Below are 23,424 nucleotides of genomic sequence, written 5' to 3' on the forward strand. Positions count from 1 at the left end.
AGGTCCTAATGTCCACCGCACTGAGCATGTTAAATAAAGTCTGGGGTTCCGCTGGGTCCTAAAGACCACCACACTCAGACAGGTTAAATAAGGAACTTGAGCATCCGCGTTTTTTGGTATTGGCGGGGGGTCTCGGAACCAATCCCCTGCAGATAAGGAGGGCCGACTGTACTTGTAATTCTGTGAACAATAACATATATGGCTTTTGTTTTGCAAGACTGATGGACATCTTGGGAAAAAATCAATAAATGTTAGATATTGGGAAGGAGTTACAGAAATGTGTTGAGCCAAAGGAGAGAAAAATTAAATATGAAGGTAATCTAGCCAATAACATAAACAAAGAAGATACCAAAAGTTTTTCAGATATATAAAGAGTAAAAGAAGGACAAGACTGGATATCAGAAAATGAAGCTGGAGAGGTAATAATGGGATACGCGGATAAAGTTATGTATTTGTACACAAGTATCTTGTGCCAGTCTTCACTGAGGAAGACACTGAAGACTGTATGCCAGAAATTTGAGCATATCAGGGGGCAGAAGTGAGTGTAGTTACTATTACTAAGGAGAAGGTGCTTAAGAAGCTGAAGGGTCTGAGATGTTACCTGGACCAGATGGACTACATCACAGGGTTCTGAAAGAGGTATCTGAAGAGATTGCAGAAGCATTTATAATGATCTTTCAGGAATCACTAAATTCTGGAATGACTCTAGAAGACTGGAAGATTGAAATAACACTCTACTTTTTTTAAGAAGGAAGTGAGGCAGAAGAAAGGAAATTATAGGCCAGTTAGCCTGACTTCAGTGGTTGGGTACATTGGAGCCAATTGTTAATGATGAAGTTTTAGGGCACTTGGAGGCACATGCTAAAATAGGCCAAAGTCACCAACGTTTCCTTAAGGCAAAATTTTGTCTGAGAAATCTGTTTGAATACTTTGAGGAAATAACAAGTAGCACAGACAAAGGTGAGTCAGTGAATGGTGTATACTTGGATTTTTTGAAGGCCACACATGAGCCTGTTCAACAAGAGACCATGGTATTACAGGAAAGATACTAGCATGGATAGAAGATTAGACTGACTGGCAGGAGGCAAAGAGTGGGAATAAAGGAGGCCTTTTCTGATTAGCTGCCAGTGACTAGCGGTGTTCCGCAGGGGCTGGTGTTTGGATCGCTACTTTTCACATTATGTCAGTGATTTGGATAACAGAATTGATAGCTTTGTGGCAAAGTACTGATTATATGAAGATAGGTGAAGTGGCAGGTATTGTTGAGGAAGTAGGCAGTCTGTAGATGGACTTAGACAGACTGGGAGAATAAACAAAGAAGTGGCAGATTGAATATGGTGTAGGGAAGTGCATGACCATGCACTTCAGTAGAAGTAATAAAGGTGTAAACTATTTTCTAAATGGGGAGAAAATTCTAAAATCAGAAGAGCAAAAGGACTTGGGAGACCTTGAGCAAGGTTCGCTAAAGGTACCACTGACTCAACCTGTAAGGAAGGCAAATATAATGTTAGTATTAATTTCAAGAGGATTAGAATATAAAAGCAAGGATGTAATGCGGAGGCTTTATAAGGCATTGGTCAGACTGCACTTGGAGTATTTTAAGCAATTATAGGCCCTTTATCTAAGAAACAATGTGCTGGCATTAGAGAAGCTCCAGAGAAGGTTCATAAGAATGATTCCAGGAATAAAAGGGCTATCATGAGAGGAGCATTTCATGGCTCTGGGCCTGAATTTGCTGGAGTTTATAATTGGGGGGGGGGGGCATTGGGGGATCTCACTGAAACCTATCAAATACTGAAAGGCCAAGATGGAGAGAATGTTTCCTATAATGGGGGAAGCTGGGGCCACAGGGCACAGCCTCAACCAGAGATGAGCAAGAATTTCAGAGGGTAGTGAATCTGTTCAATTCATTGCCACAGACACCTGTGTATTTTGAGTCATTAGTATATTTATAGCAGAGGTTGATAGTTTCTTAATTAGTCAGGACCTCAAAGCTTATGAGAAGAGGGTTATGAGGGATAATATATCAGCCATGATGGAATGGCAAAGCAGTCTTAGCAAAGAAGACCCAGTGCTACCTCCTTTTCAAATGTCTCAGCACATCAGCATTCTTTACTCTGCGTTCACTACTCTCCAAATTCTTCTCTCAGTAAAGACTGATGGTAAGTACTCTTTTCAGTTCCTCACCCACTAGCCCTGGCTACAAGCAAATTCTCTTCTTTATCCTTGAGTAGACCTACCTTCTCCTTAGTTGTCTCCTTATCTTAACTTGGGTGTAAAGTACCTCAGGATTTTGCTTGATCCTGCTCACCAAGGACATTTCATGGCCCCTTCTGGCCTTCCCAATTGCCTGTTAGAGCGCTTTCCAACTGTCTTTATATTCTGTAAGTTAGTCCAGTCTGATGTTAGTTTCCTAAACCTTATATATTCTTCTTTTTCCTTCTTAACCAAACTTAGGACCTCTCAGGTCATCCAAGATTCCCTTACCTTATCATCCTTACTAGAACATGCTAATCCTAGACAACGATCAGCTTGTCTTTAAACAACTCCCACATATCTGATACGGACTTGTCTGGCAGCAGCTGCACCAATCTATGTTGCTTAGAACATCTTATCCTATCATAATTTTTCCCTCCTCCTATTTAGTAACTATCCAATTTTATCTTTACTTATGACTACAACATCTTAAAGCATGATGAGTTATGGTCACTATTCCCAAAATGTTCACTCACTATCAGATCAGTCACCTGGCCTGGATCAATTCCCAAAACCAGGTCCAGTATGCTTTCTCTTCTAGATGGACTCTACCCATACTGTTTCAAGAACACCTGTTAGGTGCACTGAAGAAATCCTACTCAAAGTCTCTTGTATTAAGGAAGTTCTAATCAATATTGGGCAACCCTGTTGTTACCCCGTTGCTTCCATAGTCTTTCTACATATCTGTTCCTCTATCGCTCAGTGTTTACTGGGGGTCTTAGTCTAATGCCATCATAATTGTGCCTTTTATAAATTTGGAGCTCCACCCAAATTGCTTCTGTGGAAAAGCCTTCCAGTGTGTCCAATTTGACTATGACAGTAACGTTCTCCCTCCTGTCTCTATCACATCTAAAACAACAAAACCTAGGAACACTGAATTGCTAGTCCTATATCTTCATGCAAACAGGTCTCTTTCATGGCAAAATCATAATTCCATGTACTGATTCATGCTCTATGTATATCCTTCTTACCCATAATACCTTCAGTATTTAAATAAACAGCCCATCTGTCCCACTGTGTTAATGATAGTTGTCATGGGGGATTTCAACATGCAGGTAGACTGGGAGAATCAGAATGGTACTGGACCCCAAGAAAGGGAGTTTGTGGAATGCCTCCGAGATGGATTCTTAGAACAGCTTGTACTGGAGCCTACCAGGGAGAAGGCAATTCTAGATTTAGTGTTGTGCAATGAACCGGATTTGATCAGGGACCTCGAGGTAAAGGAACCATTAGGAGGTAGTGACCATAATATGATGTTTTAACCTACAATTTGAGAAGGAGAAGGGAAAATCGGATGTGTCAGTATTACAGTTGAACAAAGGGAACTATGGAGCTATGAGGGAGGAGCTAGCCAAAGTTCAATGGAACAATACCCTAGCAGGGAAAACAGTGGAACAAAAATGGCAGGTAGTTCTGGGAATAATGCAGAAAGTGCAGGATCGGTTCATTCCAAAGAGGAAGAAAGATCCTAAGGGGAGTAAGGGGCGGCCGTGGCTGATGAGGGAAGTAAAGGGCAGTATAAAAATAAAAGAGAAGAAGTATAACATAGCAAAGATGAGCGGGAAACTGGAGGACTGGGAAGCTTTTAAAGAGCAACAGAAGATAACAAAAAAGGCAATACGCCAAGAAAAAATGAAGGTACGTAGGTAAACTAGCCAAGAATATAAAGAAGGATAGTAAAAGCTTCTTTAGGTATGTGAATAGCAAAAAAATAGTTAAGACCAAAATTGGGCCATTGAAGACAGAAACGGGTGAATTTATTATGGGGAACAAGGAAATGGCAGATGAGTTGAACAGGTACTTTGGATCTGTCTTCACTAGGGAAGACACAAACAATCTCCCAGATGTAATAGTGGCCAAAGGAACTAGGGTAAAGGATGAACTGAAGGAAATTTATATTAGGCAAGAAATGGTGTTGGATAGACTGTTGAGTCTGAAGGCTGATAAGTCCCCGGGACCTGATGGTCTGCATCCCAGGGTACTTAAAGAGGTGGCTCTAGAAATCATGGACGCATTGGTAATCATTTTCCAATGTTCTACAGATTCAGAAACAGTTCCTGCTGATTGGAGGGTGGCTAATGTTGTCCCACTTTTCAAGAAAAGAGGGAGAGAGAAAACAGGGAATTATAGACCGGTTAGCCTGTCGTCATTGGTGGGAAAGATGCTGGAGTCAATTATAAAAGAGGAAATTACGACATATTTGGATAGCAGTAGAAGGATCAGTCCGAGTCAGCACAGATTTATGAAGGGAAAATCATGCTTGACTAATCTTCTGGAGTTTTTTGAGGATGTAACTATGAAAATGGACAAGGGAGAGCCAGTGGATATAGTGTACCTGGACTTCCAGAAAGCTTTTGATAAAGTCCCACATAGGAGATTGGTGGGCAAAATTAGGGCACATGGTATTGGAGGCAGAGTACTGACATGGGTTGAAAATTGGCTGGCTGACTGGAAACAAAGAGTTGTGATTAACGGGTCCCTTTCGGAATGGCAGGCTGTGACCAGTGGGGTACTGCGAGGTTCGGTGCTGGGACCACAGCTGTTTACAATATACATTAATGATTTAGATGAAGGGATTAAAAGTAACATTAGCAAATTGCTGATGACACAAAGCTGGGTGGCAGTGTGAAATGTCAGGAGGATGTTATGAGAATGCAGGGTGACTTGGACAGGTTGGGTGAGTGGGCAAATGTATGGCAGATGCAGTTTAATGTGGATAAATGTGAGGTTATCCACTTTGGTGGCAAGAACAGGAAGGCAGATTACTATCTAAATGGAGTCAAGTTAGGAAAAGGGGAAGTACAACGAGATATAGGTGTTCTTGTACATCAGTCAATGAAAGCAAGCATGCAGGTACAGCAGGCAGTGAAGAAAGCTAATGGCATGCTGGCTTTTATAACAAGAGGAATGCGTATAGGAGTAAAGAGGTCCTTCTGCAGCTGTACAGGGCCCTGGTGAGACCCCACCTGGAATATTGTGTGCAGTTTTGGTCTCCAAATTTGAGGAAGGACATTCTTGCTATTGAGGGAGTGCAGCGTAGGTTCACAAGGTTAATTCCTGGAATGGAGGGACTGTCATATGTTGAAAGATTGGAGTGACTGGGCTTGTATACACTGGAATTTAGAAGGATGAGAGGGGATCTGATTGAAACATATAAGATTATTAAGGGATTGGACACACTGGAGGCAGGAAGCAAGTTCCCGGTGATGGGTGAGTCCAGAACTAGAGGCCACAGTTTAAGAATAAGGGGTAGGCCATTTAGAACAAAGATGCGGAAAAACTTTTTCACCCAGAGAGTGGTGGATATGTGGAATGCTCTGCCCCAGAAGGCAGTGGAGGCCAAGTCTCTGGATGCATTCAAGAGAGAGTTAGATAGAGCTCTTATAGATAGCGGGGTCAAGGGATATGGGGAGAGGGCAGGAACAGGGTACTGATTGTGTATGATCAGCCATGATCACAATGAATGGCGGTGCTGGCTAGAAGGGCCGAATGGCCTACTCCTGCACCTACTGTCTATTGTCTATTAGCTTACCCCTAGCTATCATTCCTTTCAGTCTTACTTACCATTCCATATTTCATGCTCTCAACCCTACCTCCTGCTGCTCTCTTGCTGTGGTTCCCAATCCTGAGATGGCAATAGATAGGTTTGGCACAATTAAAATGGGTCTCACTTGGTTTAGAATTGGATCCTAAATAGAGAAGAGGAGTGGAAATAACAAGGTTCTTCCCATAATCTTCAAATCTTTCCAAAATATGAATTATCACAGAAAGCTGGGCAAAAGTTCAGAATCCAAAGTACCATTGCCTATACAGATTCTAATGAAGTATTTGACCAAGTACTTCATAAAAGGTTTACAAAACTGTGTCCCATGAAATAAGAAAGTCATTCTCAGCTTTGTGGACAGTTAAGGAGAGAAGAAAGAGTTAAATGGAAGAACTGAAATCAACAAGAAAGACTTAGACCATGTGAAGTGGGGTCCTGTTGGATAGAGACATCTGGTTAGTGTCACTGTGAGAATGTAGAAGCAATTATTTTCCACCTGAGAAAGCTTTACACCTCCACCCCACTGTTTCTGATACTAAGAAACACAAAGGATTTTGAGATACTGTATACCAGGGACAGTACCATGTAAATTTAATCTCTCTGATAATTATGAACCAGAAGACTAAGTTGATTATGGAAACCAGAAGGAATAGATATATATCAAAACAACAATTACTTGCATGGAAAAGGAGCTGACTTAAAGCTATATAACTGGATTTTAAATCTTAAATCTGTAAAGTTTACAAAAATATAAAAAGATGCCCCGTGAGATGACTGATAGCAATAACTTCAAAAACCAACAACTGCACAAGGTGACCCCCAAGTCTCTAACTCAGAAGTACTTGCCACATTTTACTTTGGCCAGATTCATCCAGAGTATCATCTGAATACAATTAGAGAGTTTTAGAAACTGTTGAAACTCACTAAAAGAGTTGTGTAACTATAGAGTTCATTAAGTTTACTTTTGGCACTACATAGTGAAACTTTTGAGTTGTTGAAATTCAACACAATTAATAAAGAAACACAGTTAGCCTGGTGTGGTTTCTTATATGCTGCATTTAATTGAGTTTAATTGGCAACAGCTTGAATTAAAAACGGCATGAGGACAGGATAAAATCAACAGCACCAGGTCAGCTGTTGCAAATTGTTGCATTTCAAACCAAAGGATGGTGTTCCACACGGTTAACAAAGTGTACCATGTTTTAAATATACAAATAATTTGGATAGTGATAAAAAAGAGACAAAAGGGCATGTGTGGCATCTCAAAAATGCTGTGAAAAGAGTGGCCGATGGAGATGATGCACCAGGAAATTACAGAGGAAGAGACCCTTCATATTGCTGAAGAGGCAAAGCAAAATTTGTCCTAAGGAACAGAAATTAAAGATAATCATTCTTGAAAATATAGAGTGCTCAGTTGAAATGTGAAGGCAAAAGAACCTTATTCCTATTTTAGAGAAGTCCTTCCTGGTGAAGCAGGAATCTACATTTCTATAAATTCCAATTTAGCATAGCAGATCCAAGTCACAATATGGTCATCTCAAGATTGAAGAAAACAAACATAAATTGGACAAATACAGGTAGTCCCCGAGTTACGAACGTCCGACTTACAGACAACTCGTACTTACGAACTGAAGAAGGAGAACGCCATCCACCATTTTAAGTCGTTGCCGTTGACACTGTGTTGAGTGTGCAACTTTGTATTTGGTTTAAATTTTTCTTAGCAAGATTCACCCTGACCCCGCCCCCTCCCCCCGTTCCGGTCAGCTGGTGGTGCAGTGAGATCAGCGCCGGGTTCAAGAACGGAGGTTCCCAAGTTCTATCCAGTGACAGACCGCTCCCGTGCCAGGTTGATGTCAATCCAGTGACTCCCGTACCATCCATGCCGGATTGATGTCGAGCTCGCAACTCGACCTTGTAAAAAAAACACTGCCACCTCCAGTTTAAATTCCTACACGGAATATTGTGGAGGATCAAATACGCGAACCTAGCACAGCCCCCACTTGTCCCATTTAACCTGTCTCAATGTGGTGGACTTTAGGACCCGGGGAATTCAGTGCAATGGTCCTTAGGACCCAGCGGACCTTGGGAGCCGGCGGAGGTCGGGACCCACTGCCCACAGTGTTTCCGTTCCATTGATGGGAAGCGATCGTGATTGAAAAGAAAGTGGAAATAATAGTGTTTAGAAAGAGGTGAAATGCCATCGGTCATTGGAAAAGCATTAGGCTACAGTTGGTCAACAATCGGAACAATTTTAAAGGATAAAGTGAGAATAATGGAGCATGTGAAAGGCCCTGCCCCGATGAAAGCTACAATTATTACTAAGCACACAGTGGTTTAATTAGTGGAATACATACATTTCTTAAGTGTTTTATATGCAAAGAAAAGTAAAATATATACTATATACTGAGACAAACATTTGACTAACTGACACTAAATAATACCGGATGTACTTGTTCTGACTTAAAGTACAAATCCGACTTAAAGACGGACTCAGGAACGGAACTCGTTCGTAACCCGGGGACAGCCTGTAGTTTGCAAAATGCTTACATTTAGTATGCAAGGTAGATTTTTAACCAGTCATTTACTCTCCATCTCACTCTGACTTCTAGCATATTTTCAGTATCTCTTCTTCCAATATTATTATTCATACTGATCAATCAAAATTGTCGAACTCAAACCTTTACTATTTCTATGAGAACAGGCCATTTCTATGCAAGGTCATTGATTGACTTGAGCAGTTAATTAAAATTTCATCCTCCACAGATACAGCCCAATCTGCTGACAATTTCCACTACAATATGTCTGTATCACACAGTCCAACCAACATTATTATGTGACCAGTATCTTCATCTCCTCTCTAGCTACTGGTGAGTGGCTGATGTTGTGTCTCTGTTTAAAAAGGGAACAAAGAAAAATCCTGGCAACTATGGACCGATGAGTCCCGTGTCAGTTGTGGGGAAATTACTAGGGAAAATTCTTAGGGATAGGATATGAGCATTTGGAAACTCATGGCCTAATTAGAGACCCAGCATGGCTTTGTGCAGGGTAGGTCATGTCTTACCAAACTGATTTGAGTTTTTTGACAAGATGACGAGAGAGATTGATGAGGGTAGGGCAGTGGATGCTGTCTACATGGATTTTTAGTAAGGCACTTGACAAAGTCCCTCATGGGAGGCTAATCCAGAAGATTAAGATTCATGGGATCTGTGGCAAATTAGCTGTTTGGATTCAGAACTGGCTTATGCATAGAAGACAGTGGGTAGGAACTGAAGGTCTGTAATGAGTGGTGTTCCGCAGGGATCTGTGCTGGGATCTCTGCTGTTTGTCATGTATATCAGTGACCTGGACGAAAATGTAGATGGGTGGATTAGTAAACTTGTGCATGATACCAAGATTGGTGGAGTTGTAGAGAGTGTACAAGACTGGCAAAGAATACAGCACAATATAGATCAGTTGCAGATATGGACAGAGGAACGGCAAATGGTGTTTAACCAAGATAAATATGAGGATTGGCTCCTTGTAAGGAGACAGTAAACAGTTAAGGGCAAGGTCCTTGAAAGTGGCTACACAGGTCAGTAAGGTAATTAGGAAGGCTTATGGAATGCTTGATTTTTTTTGAGTCAAGACATTGAGTTGAAAGGCAAAGTAGTTATGTTGCAACTTTATAAAACTGGTTAGACTATATCTGGAATATTGTCTAGAGTTCTGATCACCCCCATAATAGGAAGGATGTTGAGGTTTTGGAGAAGGTGCAGAAGAGGCTTACCAGGATGCTGCCTGGTTTAGAGGGCATGTGCTATGATGAGAGCCAGGATAAAGTTAAGTTGTTTTCTCCAATGCGCCAGAGGCCGAGGGAAACATGATAGAGGTTTATAAGATTATGAGAGGCATAGATAGAGTAAACAGGGAGTACTTGTTTCCCAGGTTTGAAATATCTATTACCAGATGACATGCATTGAAGGTGAGCGGGGACAGGTTCAAGGCAGATGAGAAGGGCAAGTTGTTTTTTTTTTACTCAGAGTCGTGGGTGCCTGGAACACACTACCTGCTATGGCGGTAGAGTCAAATGCATTAGAGGTTTCTAAGAGAAGTTTTGATAAGCACATAGATGCAAGGAGGATGAAAGGATAATGGACATTGTGTAGATAGGAGGGATTAGTGTTTGGGTGTTTGATTTTCTTTTCAGCTGGTACAGCACAACACTGTGGGCTGAACAGCCTGTTCCTGTGCTGTACTGTTCTATGTTCTAACCCCACACCTCTCATTTTGATCTTTTCCACAAACCTATCAACTGCCTCAAAGCCTAATAACCACTTCATCAAAAGTTGGGAAACTACTTTATCCTGTCCTTCCTGGTAACCACTTTATCACAAGATGTTTGTGCTCTACACCCGAGATGCCTCTCTGCAAATTAAACATGGATTCTGGTTAACTGGGTCAGTGATTAGTCAGGGCAGCTGCTTATTTGGGACAACTCTTCAACAACAAAAACAAACTAAGGAAGTAGCCAGGATTCCCTTTGCTTATTTGGGGCACAATGTTGCTTAATTGGGCAGGATACTGTTGCCGAATATTTTCTAACTAACATCAGTCACATGCATGTCACGTGCAGCTCTGTGTGGCAGTCGCAGGCCAGCAGCAATCGCTTTGTTTTGATTTTATAATCGTTTAACTGGTACAGAGGGGATAAGGCAGGGACTGGCAGGCAACAGGTAGAACCAATTGAGGAGGGAGATGATGGCAGAACCTGCTGAAGGAATGTGGAGGGGGAGAGGCACAGTTGGGAGATAATAACAGGTGGCTGTAGCTAGAAATAGACAAGAACAAAAGAGAAAAGGGGGGATAGATGGAAAGGATAGAGGTCAAGTAGCTGGAATAAGGAAAGGGGACCTAGATAAGGAGGGATGATGGGCAGATGGAGTTTGTCAGTGAAGGAGCCAGAAGATCCAGTCGATAAAGTATATAGGCAATGGGTAGATAGAAGCAAGAGGAGGAGGAAAGCTGAGAGAATTTAAGTGAATCAAAGTTCAAATTTATTATCAAAGTATATATACCATATACAGCCCTGAGATACATCTTTTTGCAGACACACAAAAGAAAGAATTCACTAAAAACACACACGACTGCTACGTACCCAATTTGCAAGAGGATAAATAGCGCAAAAAGTAAACAAGAACAGATGGAACATGAACTGCAGAGTCCCCGGAAGTGAGTCCTCAGCTGCAGAGCCCGGTCAGCGCCGAGTGAAGCCTGTCCAGGTGGCCGATGGCCACAGGGCAACAACTGCTTCCAAACCTGGCAGCATGGGACACAAGAGTCCTGCACCTCCCATCCAATAGTACTGCGAGAAGAGTGAGGCAGGTCAAACACTGGCAGATGGCACCAAACACCTGTTCCTTTTCTGTTCCTGTCCTTGATGATTTTAATCTTGCTCAAGGCTTTAATTTGCATGGAATAATGGAGCTGACCAAGGTTCATCTTCCACTATGAGGCCATGAAGCAGTATCCACCCCCAACATTGGGAATCTAATTCACCGTATCCCCCAGGAGATCGCAAAAGTGCCAGATCATTTGGTTGGTTCAAAGTACATCTTTAAAAGGGAAATTACAGGCTGCAAACTACAGCAATCGCAGTTCAGAAGTATATCCAGTAATTTTGTGAGCTCTCTGCAAAGCTCCGCCGTCGGTCCCCTGGTGCCATCTGGCATACAAGAAGAGAGGAAGAAAGCAACATAGAGACTGTCGGTTACCTATAATTGGAAAATTCAACATCCACACCATTGCTACACAGTTGGAATATGAAGTGTTATTCTTCTCGCTTGCATTTGACCTCACCCTAACAAGGGAGGAGACTGAGGATAGGTAGATCAATGTGAAAATGGGGAGTTGAAATAGCATTCAACTGGGAGCTTGAGATGGCCATTCTGTACAGAATATAGGTGCTCTGTAAAGCAGTCTAGTTTAGAGAAAAACTAGCCTTGAGAGAACAATACTGAGGTTTTGAAAAGGGACACTGGATGGCTTGGTATTGAAGAATATGCAGATTGTAGTTCCAATAGTTTAGTCCAGGAAACAGGACTGAATTAGCTTTGCTATTCAACACAATCACAATGGGCTTAGTATCAGACTAAATGAAACTGGATCCAAAAGTCATAGAATCATATAGTTTTTTCTGAATGGAAGGATTCTGCCTCCATCAGTTCCACAGTCAGTGTATTCCAGATCACAACTACTCTTTCTCCACATACTGCCTGGCTGCCCAACCTTCCAATCCTTGAAATAACTGCTACTGGGAAAAGCTTCCTTATATTTACCTTATCTAAATAAAACCTGAACTTGAACATGAAAATCTTTTTAGTTGTATGTCATTTAATCTAGATCATAAATCCTCATGAAATGCCATATTCCCTAATGTGTTTCACAAATCTGAAAGTTTTTATCCAAAACCGAGTCATAAATGTATAATCAAATTGGCTGCATTCCCAACAGAGACTTCCAAAGAACCCAACAGCCTGTAAACATGTATATCTACCCAATATGTACACACCACAAAAAATTGCTCTTGTAACACTAGCCTCAATCCCTCCTAAATGCCTTCAGCCACTTACACTCTGGAGCTCCCTTGCTAAACACTTCCACAGGTCAATTCTAAAGACTCTCCTTAAACAGAGTTTCAGCTGACCAATATTTACGGTACTTTGACCAAAAACAAGAAATCTGCTTCTCACTGCAAATGCTGCTTTACCGGCTGAGTATTTACAATTTTTATTTCATTCTATTCAGACTCTGAATTCAAGTGCAATTCTAAAGCAAGCCTACTCAGTTCAACAGTCCGAGCACCAAACAGAAGTGTAGAATGATGATCAAAGGGAAGTTGTAGACACTTGAGAGGGATTTAAAATTCATTCTGGCCTCAGTATACTTTCCCAATTTTAAAAACATACCAGAACTCAATTTCCCACTGCTTCACATCCCCTGGCCTGGATCACATTTACCCCATTTTCTGCTTTTACAATTTTCTGAGTGGCTGTAAGACCATGCCATCTAAGCTAATAAAATTCCTTTGATTTTGGAGAACATTGTCAGCAATCATAAAATTCAAGTGATTTTATTTTAACTTATAAACTGGAAGTGGATCAATTCACAAAAAGTGCTAGTGAAATTGACAAATCAATTCATATCTTAAAGAATAGCCCACCGTTCAATATATTTAATATGTTTTGATCTATGCACAGGCATACAAATCAACAATTACTGTGCATTGTCCCTTTACAAAAAAAATGTTGTTTTTCTAAGAAAGGGGCAAATATGTATTTTCTCCTCAGGTAAACCAGGCTAAGTGTTTTAGCCCCAGCCTGAAACTCATACAAGCATTAGAAAAAATACTAACAATATATAAAGTTTTATCATTGTAATAAAGTGGAACAAAATTTTTTAGAACTTTTGTTTTACCTAAATTAGTTGCAATAATTGTTCCAATAATAAACTGAAGTAAGATTGCAATGCCATTAATAATAACATGAGAATGCAAGTTAACCATCTCAATGCATTTATCATTCATTTTCTGAGATCCAATACCTGTCTAACCACTTTTAAATTTCTTAACAACATCAATATTTAAACTTCAACCTTAAAATCAGCAATTGATTTAGCACCAGATGTACATTTCAAAATGGAAGTTCTAAATTTCTGTTGCTACTTTTGCAGGCTTGCTCACTTTTCAGACTCTACGTCACTCATCAACAAGCAATGTAATTATTTTGTTTTCCTTAATATATGAATATTCCTCATTCCTGAAATACAACTCCAATTGTGCAATCTCCCATATACCAATCCTTCAAAGGCCAAATACTAAATTCTCTCTGAGAATAATATATTTTCTAAGCTATAATGCACAGACTGGTTTCAGAATTTATAAACCTGTATCATAATTTTTACCCCTTATATTTCAGTCTTCCAAATATAAAAGGGCTTTGTTCTATTAACAGGTGATTGCTATCATTTCTCAATGGCATTTTGTTGCTCTGTATGCATGGATTGCAAATCCTCTGTGATACTGCTTCTATCCCTCCACCTTTTAGAAAGTACACAGTATATCCTGTTTACATACAAAATGGATGACTTCATTCTTACCACAACTTTGCCCATGCACTTATTAAAGTAGCACAAGTGGCTATATGAACAGAATTAAAGAAACTATTAGCCTTAAAAGATATTATCTAATGGTTCCTTTAATGATGCTTCTATACCACTTGTACACGTAACAAATCTGAATGATTGATTTTATATCCCAACACTTGCAATCAGCAAACTGTGGCATCTTTTACACAAAAATGTAAAGTAATGCAGCTTTTTGAAAATTTAATTTCTAGTTTTGGACCCTCAGATGTCACTAGCAAAACTGCCATTCATTGTTCATTACAAATGCTCTGTGAGGCCAGTAGTGAGCTGCCTTCTTGAACCCTTGCAGTCTGTCTGACTGATGTTCCCACTGTGCTATTGTTAGGACTTGTAATATAAAAGGAGGAATGGCACCATTTCAAAATTAGGATGGTGTGAAACTTTAAAAGGGCAATTGCATATGTTGGTGTTCCCATGCACCTGTTGCTTTTGATGGTAGAAGAAACTGCAGTAATCTATTGGAGTAATAGCAGTTCATTTTGTTGATCATATACTTTGCAGGCACTGTGCACATGGAGTTAATGCTTAAGGTTATTGTTGGGAGTACCAATTCAAGCAAACTGCTTTGTCCTGGATAGCGTATGGTCAACCTTCTTGGAGTTGAACCCACCTTTGTGCCTTTTAGATGATAAAAAAGGTTTTGTAGTTTCAGAAAAAAAATCAGTCATACCCACTTTTTGGTATGCCACGTCCTGATCCCAACATGACCATCTGCACTCATCACTAAGCTAGAATTGATTCACAGTTTAATATACTAAAAGTTGAGTGAAGGATATGCCAGGCCATGGAGTTACTTATTGTGGAGGTGTTTATTTCTGCTGCTGATGATCTACAGTGCCTTATAGGGGTGCCCACTTTTGAGCTGTCCTTGGCACTATTCCTTGTGTTCTGCAATTCAACCAATGTTCCACAATGATTTTTAAAAACTCAAAGCTGCAAGTTTCAACTCTTGCTTGCAATCACTTAGTAACAGTCTTTAGTCTGTATATCCAGCTAAATTATATCTATAAACATACCTGTCACTATCTCTCCGAAGAATTTTATCTGGTTTATTAGGCATAACCCACCATTTCTCTGATAAACTGAAAAAATGCATGTTAACTTACAAAATACTCACAAAAGGTTGCAATCCATTTTCATTTCTAATAATGTCAAACACAATTATTATTTATATTATTCATTTAATGACAACCACTGATAGATTGTATGTTTGGCAGCAAATGATGCTCTTGCGTCTCGGCGAGATCACTGAAATCAAAATAGGATGACGAAAGGTACAGCGTTATAAATAAATGAAAATGTTGTGTAACCTTACCTTTTCTACATTTGCAACTGAGTAATCCAAATTATCCTCGCTCTCTCCTCTTTCACGATCCATCTTAACCGGGCTTTGAAAGAAAAATATCACTATTGTTGCTCTCTCTCTTTCTTCAGTTTAGAAATAGCCCTGTAGAGCTGGAGATGGAGGGGTTGATGACAGTCAGGATGACCCTGTTCCAGCTCTCGCTTCCCTCCAACTCAGGATAACAGCTCTCTCCAGTCTCCTTTGTGTCCGCCTCCTCGTCCTCACAACCTCGATCACCCGTTCCCACTTTACGCTAAATTGCAAGAGAGCGACCCATCTTTCACCTTTAAAAATCTCACGCACACATTAACGATAATGATGGCGGTGCTCGGGAGGCTCGGAGCTGCACAGACGGCGTCGCTCCCGCTCCAGATTTCTTGCAGACACCGCAGGCCTCCAGTGACAGGTCCGCGGGTCTTTGCCACTTCAAGGCGGCCGTGCAACCGCCGGCTTTAAATGACCTTTTAAACAAATCAATGAATGAAGCTGTAACAAGTTTTCTGTATTCTGTAACAAGTTTTTTTTAATCACTTCCAATAACACATCTATCAGTCGACCTTACGAAGCAGTGCAACGATATCAGATTTCAGAGTTACTTTTTGGGCGTTGCCACAGAAAGCGATTGGCCACCTAAGTGACGTAATTCTTCACTGGGCCTCCCAGCATTCTGGGTAATGTAGTTCTTATTTGCCTCCTAGCGTGCTCAATGACGTAGTCTATTGGCCTCCCAGTATGCTAGATGAAGTACATGTAGTCTGCTAGCATCCCAGAGGAGAGAGACAGCTGGAGTCCCAGTATTCTGGATATTGTGGTCTGTTAGCCTCATATGTTGTTTGATGTAGTCTCCTGACCTCTTCAAGGAGGGATAGAACCTCTGGTGAAGGAGCTTGTGTCCGTTCTGGGGCAGCTCACTCACTTTGGGCCCCACCGGACACTCAGCTCTCACCTGTGACTCCAAGTAGCTTTTTGCGTGTGACAGAGACCACATCCCAGTACACCGCTTCAAAAGGCACGCTGAACTCCAGTGAGATAGGGACATTATCCACTACATCCAAGGAAGACCCCAGTTGTGACATCTGCTGGACCCAGACTTATGAGGTCAAGAGTGCACTATCCTGGTGCAATGGCTTTTCCACTTTAAAAACTCTCCCACACAGGTTCCACTGTCATCATTGGATTTCACTCACAACCAACTTTGTCTCCTCCCTTTGTTCTGGATGTCGTAGACTGATGGCCTCCCTGTATGCTCACAGAGCCATACAGCACAGAAATGTCCCTTCAGCCCACCAAACCCAGGCCATCCTTTTTACCCATCTACACTAATCCCATTTGCCGCATTAGGAATATACCTTTCCCATCCTGGCCAGGTTAAGAATATGTCTTAATGCCTATTAAATGTAGTAATTGCACAGATTCTACCACCTCCTCTGGCAGTACTTTCCAAATGTCAACATCTGTGTAAAAAAAAACTCCTCAGAATCCCTTTAAACCTCCTTCCCCTCATTTTAAATTAATAAATATATTTTGATACTCCTACTATGGAGATAAAGCATCTCTCCATGGTATATACTTCCATTCAATTTCTCCTCAATCTCCTTTGTTCCAGAGAAAATAACCCCCTCCCCCATCCAATCTCGTCCTATAATAAAACTCCTTTAATCTAGAGCAACACACATAAAATGCTGAAGGAATTCAACAGGTCAGGCAGCATCTTTGGAAATGAATAAACAGTTGACATTTAAAACCACTTACCCACATTAGGACTAATTGAGATAACAATCTGGTGAATCTCCTCTGCACTCTCACCAGTGCATTCACATCCTTCCTGTAGTATGGCATCCAAAACTGCACACAAACTAGAAGATGTGGTCTACTGGTCCAATATTTTGGATGATGTTGGCTCTCTAGATTTCTGGGTGATATAATTTATTATACACAAAAGCAGATGACAGTTAAATATTTGTATAATATGTGCCCTTCACATGTTTTCCTTTTGGATATTACCTGCAGCAAATCATTCAATGCTTCACAAATTCAGTCATTCTGATTTAAATCCATATCTGTATACAATTGAAAGAAACCATGTATGGAAACATTTATTGTTCAGTGTGAAGTTCAGGACCTCAAAGAATTGAATTGAATTGACTTTATTTCTTACATCCTTCACATACATGAGGAGTAAAAACCTTTACGTTACACCTCTGTCTAATTGTGCAATGTGCAATCATAGTAATTATAATAATTTATAATAAATAGAACAGTCGATGTAATATAGAAATACACTCAAATCAGTGTGAGTTAATCAGTCTGATGGCCTGGTGGAAGAAGCTGTCCCGAAGTCTGTTGGTCCTGGCTTTTATGCTACAGTATCGTTTCCCAGATGGTAGCAGCTGGAGTAAATTGTGGTTGGGGTGTCTCGGGTCCCCAATGATCCTACACACCTTTTTACACACCTGTCTTTGTAAATGTCCTGAATCATGGGAAGTACACAACTACAGATGCGCTGGGCTGTCCACACCATTCTCTGCAGAATCCTGCGATTAAGGGAGGCTCAGTTCCCATACCAGGTAGTGATGCAGCCAGTCAGAATACTCTCAATTGTGCCCCTGTAGAAAGTTCTTGGGATTTGGGGGCCCATATCAAACTTCCTCAACTGTCTGAGGTGAAAGAGGTGCTGTTGTGCCTTTTTCACCACACAGCTGGTGTGCATAGACTACGTGAGGTCCTCAGTGATGTGGATGCCGAGGAACTTAAAGCTGTTTACCCTCTCAACCCCAGATCCATTGATGTTGATAGGGGTTAGCCCAACTTCATTCCTCCTGTAATTCACAAACAGCTCCTTTGATTTTGTAACATTGAGGGAGAGGTTGTTTTCTTGACACCACTGTGTCAGGGTGATGACTTCTTCCCTGTAGGCCACCTCTTTATTGTTTGAGATTAGGCCAATCAATGTAGTGTCGTTGGCAAATTTATTTAGCAGATTAGAGCTGTGGGTGGCGACACAAGTCATGGGTATACAGAGAATAAAGGAGGGGACTTAGGACACAGCCCTGAGGGGCTCCTGTGTTGAGAGTCAGGGATGGAGGTGAGGGAGTCCACTCTTACCGACTGCCAGCAATCTGACAGGAAGGTCAGGATCCAGCTGCGCAAGGCAGGGTGAAGGCCGAGATCTCTGAGCTTCTTGTCGAGCCTGGATGGAACTATGGTGTTGAATGCTGAACTGTAGTCCAAGAACAGCATTCTCACATTAGCATCTTTCTTCTCCAGATATGTAAGGACAGTGTGGAGAGCAGTGGCTATTGTGTCGTCTGTTGATCGGTTGTGTCAGTAGGTGAATTGTAGGGGGTCCAGTTTGTGTAGAGGCATGCTGCAGATGTAGTCTTTGACCAGCCTCTCAAAGCATTTGCTTACAATTTAGGTGAGTGCGATAGGATGCCAGTCATTCAGATATGTTACCTTCGTCTTTTTTGGTATAGGGACAATGGTGGATAATTTGAAGCAGGAGGGCACCCTGCACTGGGGGAAGAGAGTGATTAGAAATGTCAGTAAACACACCTGCACACATCCTGAGTACCCACCCTGGGATGCCGTCCAGTCCCGCAGCCTTGTGACTGTCCACTCGTTGGAAACATCTGCGTACCTCAGCCTCAGAGATGACCAGGTTGCAGGTTGTAGCGATGGCTTTGCTCGGAGGCTCAGAGTTAGTGACATTGAACCGAGCGTAAAAGTGATTGAACTCATCTGGGAGAGAGACCACGATGTTGGCGGCACCACTACGTTTGTCCTTGAAGCCTGCAATAGTATGCAACCCTTGCCACAAGTCACGTGTGCTATTTGTTGTGAATCTTGACTCAATCTTGTCCCTGTATTGTTTCGCTGCCTTGATCGTTGCTGATTTTCTTGCGTTCCTGCTGATTGCCAGCAGCATAAGCTCCGTGTGGCGTGGCAAGTGCTGCTCGTACAGAACTATTGATCAAGGGTTTCTGGTTTGGGAAGATCCTGACCGACATCTGGGGGACAACATCTTCGATGCACTTCCGGATGAATCACATGACTCTATCCGAGAACTCGGAGACATCCTCCCTCTTGAAAAGGGCCAACAGTGCCAGACCAGAACATCGTTACATTATCATAGTCCACAAACTCAGACATTTTGATATTCTTCTGAATGGCACACAGGGAGCAAAACTTCACAGACTGTGCTTTACCTTGAATAATGTACTAGTCTAGTGTCTCAATGATATCACTGTGGGATAAATAAGCTTCTTGTGATCCTCCAGTTTACTGCAGCATGGGAATACCATAACATGACCATCAATGCTTATACCCCAACAATGGAAGATTTAAAACATACCTAGGGGAATTTATATTACAACCTTCAAAAATACCTTGTCATGTCCCCAGAGAAACAAACAAGTTCTCCCAGGCAACTTCAATGCCAGAGTCAGAAAAGACACCATCTTCTGGCAAGCTGTGAGCAGTAAGAAGGGAATCCAAAAAGTAAATGCCAATATAATCCTTCTGTCAAAATATTTGAAGGGCTGTCTTTTCGTATCAAAACCCTGTTTTGCCAGCAAAGTCAAACCGACAACCTCACGCCAACAGCCCCTACCTAAGCACTGGATAAACTCTTAATCCGGACTGCCCTGAAGTCCACAATAGTTTCCACATGCAGAGAGAAGATGGCAAAGCTGAGCCTGCTCGTTTGTTATGTTATGAAGTAAAGGGTGAAATCATGATCTGGTTTGATTGAGCTCTTGCTTTGTTTTCAATTCCTTTCTTACCCGTCTAAAACATAGTACACCACATTCCCTTTGGTACTCAACATCGATGCCAAACATGATGCTGCATTGAACAATCCCCTCTGCCTGTACATGATCCATATCCATCCATTCCCAACATATTCTAGCTAGTACTCCTTAATTGTCACTCTCATATCTGCTCACACACAGCCTATTCCAGGCACTCTCCGCTTGGCGTAAAAAACAATTATCTACTCTGCTTTCACATCCATTCCTGGTGGGTACTTTTGAGTTCTACCCATATAAACACAGTCCCCTCTGAGTCCAGCTGTGATATTGTCTCTGATTAATAGTGTACCTCCCAACCTCACTTCCACTTTGTCTCCCTATCTATCTTTTCTAAAACATCAAAGCCCTGGAACACTGAGCATCCAATCCTATTCCTCTTTCAAACAAGTCTTTGTTATGGCCGCAATAGCATAGTTCCATGTACAGATCCATGCCCCAGGTTCATCACCCTTGTGCATAATATTCCGAGCATTAAAATACACACACTTCATACAAACACACCTGATCTAGTGCTCTGCTTCCCATTCCTCTGCCAAAAGTTTAAACCCTCCTGAATAGCCTTCTGACCAGGATATTGACTCCCCTTTAGATAAGGTGCAAGCCATCTTGTACAGATCACCCTCCCCCAAAAAGGTTCCAATTATCCAAGGACCTGAAGCCCTGCCCCCTGCAACAGCTCGTCAGCCACTCATTCATCTGTTCTATCTTTCCATTCCTGTCCTGACTAGTATATGGCACTGGGAGTAATCCAGAGATTACCTCCTTCGAGGTCCGAACTCCCTATCCTCACTGCCCAACACTTCTTCCCCCTTTCTCCCTATATCATCGGTGCCAATGTGCACCGCAACATTTGGTTGCTCACCATCTCCCTTGAGAATGTTCTGCAGCCGCTCTGAAACATCCTCGACCATAACACCTAAGTGTTTGCAGAATCGTAGAATGGTTACAACATGGAAGGTGACCAGTCAGCCTGTTGAGTGCATTCTTGTTCCATTTAAGAACAATCCAGCTAGTCCCACTACCCATGTTTCCTCTGAAGATCCTTTCCTGATGGGATTATTTGCCAGCAGTTAGGGTGCCGCAGATATCTGCCATTTGGGAACTCAATTTATGGCTGAGCTTCTGACTTGCAAACCATCCAGGTTACAAATAGTACACAGGAATGAAACCCTGCTGTAACCTGGGATGATTTATATTCTAGTAAGGAGATACAAGTATCTTCACATCACTCACACCACGACAGGCACTACTGACTGATGGATTAGTCACTGCCTATGCAAATCTATTGTCTCTATAAATCTGGCTCCAAAACATGCAAGTCGACAAACACATTACCAGAAGACGATCAAAGCTCCCAACAAACAAACAGACAGCCCTTCCCAGACAATACCAAGACAACAGGAGTGGAACCTGGTGAGATCTTCTACTGCTGTAGCCCATCCACTTCAAGGCTGGGGTCCAGGAGCTAGTCCTCATCAAACGATCAAGGTGGAGAGGGTGAGCAACTTTAAATTCCTCAGTGTTATTATTTCGCAGGACATGTCCTGGACCCAGCACATAACTGCAATTACAAATAAAGCACATAAAGAAACCTCTACTTTCTTAGGGGTTTGCAGAGCTTGGCGTGACACCTAAAAACTTGATGAACCTATACCCATGTAGTAGAGCGTATATTGACTGGCTGCATCATAGCCCAATATGGAAACACCAATGTCCTTGAACAGAAAATCCTACAAAAATGGCCCAGTCCATCACAGGTAAAGCCCTCCCCACCACTGAGCGCATCTACATGAAACACTGTCGCAGGAAAGCAGCGTCCAACATCAGGGACTTCCACAGTCCAGAACATGCTCTCTTCTTGCTGCTGCCATCAGGAAGATGGTACAGGAGCCTCAAGACTCACACTATCAGATTCTGGAACAGTTACTAAACCTCAACTATCATGCTCTTGAACCAAAGGGGGTAACTTCATTTGCCCCATAATTGAAATGTTTCCACAACCTATGGACTCACTTCCATGGAGTTATCATCATTTTCTCATGTTTGTCACTTTCGTGGACTCTTCATCTCATGTTCTGGATATTTATTGCTTATTTATTTATTATTATTATTTCTTTGCTTTTGTATTTGCAGTTTGTTGTCTTCTGCGCTCTGGTTTAACACCCTAGTTGGGCAATCTTTTGCCAATTATGTCTTGGTTATTATTCTATAGATTTATTAAATATGTCCATAATGGCAGATGATGACAAATACGTACTTAGATAATAAATGTATCTTGAACTTTGAACTATCACAGTCAAAGTCACTTAGATCACATTTCTTGCCCATTCTAATGTTTGGTCTGAACAATAACTAATCCTCTTGACCACGTCTGCACGCTTTTATGCTTTGAGTTGCTGCCATGTGATTGGGTGATTAGATATTTACATTAATAAGCAGGTGTGCAGGCATACCTAATAAAGTGGCAACTGAGTATAGAACTATTTATAGGCTGCCCTAAAGTACCCCAAAATTGACCCTCGGTAAGAAACACTTGGCTTCTCAGCAAAGAAGAATCTGGACTAGTTTAATGAAATGATGTAAATATTGTGGTAGCTAGTAAACTGCAAATATGAGGCATTCCTGGTGTGGAAACTCTAGCATAGTTCCAGGGTGAAGCAGTAGTAGTGAACAGTCATCCAGCAAAACAGAAAAACACAGATTGTGAATAGAGAGCATAGAAGCCTCGGCAACTTGCTAACAGTGATGGTCCAGATACCCAAGGCTTCACTCCACTGAGGGCTAACACTTGAGTATACTCATCAAGGATAATGAAGTAGTCAACATTTGCTGGAAGAACTTCGAAGATGTTCTTAACTGCAGCTCTTTGAGCATCTTGGAGTTCATGGCACAGGAATTCATTTGAACTAGATTTGTCGGCACAAATAAACTTGTTATACTCAAATGATACACAGTACAACTGCTTTCAATAATACTGATTGCCAAACACATGGATTTTCAAAATGATGTGAAAGCAGCGAGAATCTTGGTTTAAAATCCATCATTCCCTCAGAACTACACTAGAATTTCCGACAAAATTTCATACTCAATTTTCAAGGATGGCAACTGAACTTGAAATAATCTTTTTGAGTAGAACTGTGGACAGTAACATTGTCATTTTTTAATTAATTGAAAGCTGCAAGGAACAGAAGTACTTTCAACTCCAAAATGTACATTGAATGTGCAATTTCCTCATCAAGTCTGCCTTTCTCCTTAACTTATGCAGTACAACTCTGATTTCAGCAACT

General features: G+C 41.5%; 1 protein-coding gene across 2 annotated transcripts in view; it reads right to left on the bottom strand.

Annotated features, from left to right (window-relative positions):
- The window catches only part of ipo13b (importin 13b), a 124,863-nt gene extending 109,102 nt beyond the window's left edge, over nucleotides 1-15,761 (bottom strand). For both annotated transcript variants that reach the window (XM_073062987.1, XM_073062986.1), the window contains exon 1: nucleotides 15,297-15,761. In XM_073062987.1, coding sequence (XP_072919088.1) covers nucleotides 15,297-15,359 — 63 coding nt within the window. In that variant the 5' untranslated portion in view covers nucleotides 15,360-15,761. The remainder of the gene's footprint in view (nucleotides 1-15,296) is intronic.
- Between the last annotated feature and the right edge of the window lie 7,663 nt (nucleotides 15,762-23,424).

This window comes from Hemitrygon akajei, chromosome 12 (assembly GCF_048418815.1).
Source record: "Hemitrygon akajei chromosome 12, sHemAka1.3, whole genome shotgun sequence".
Taxonomy (NCBI): domain Eukaryota; kingdom Metazoa; phylum Chordata; class Chondrichthyes; order Myliobatiformes; family Dasyatidae; genus Hemitrygon; species Hemitrygon akajei.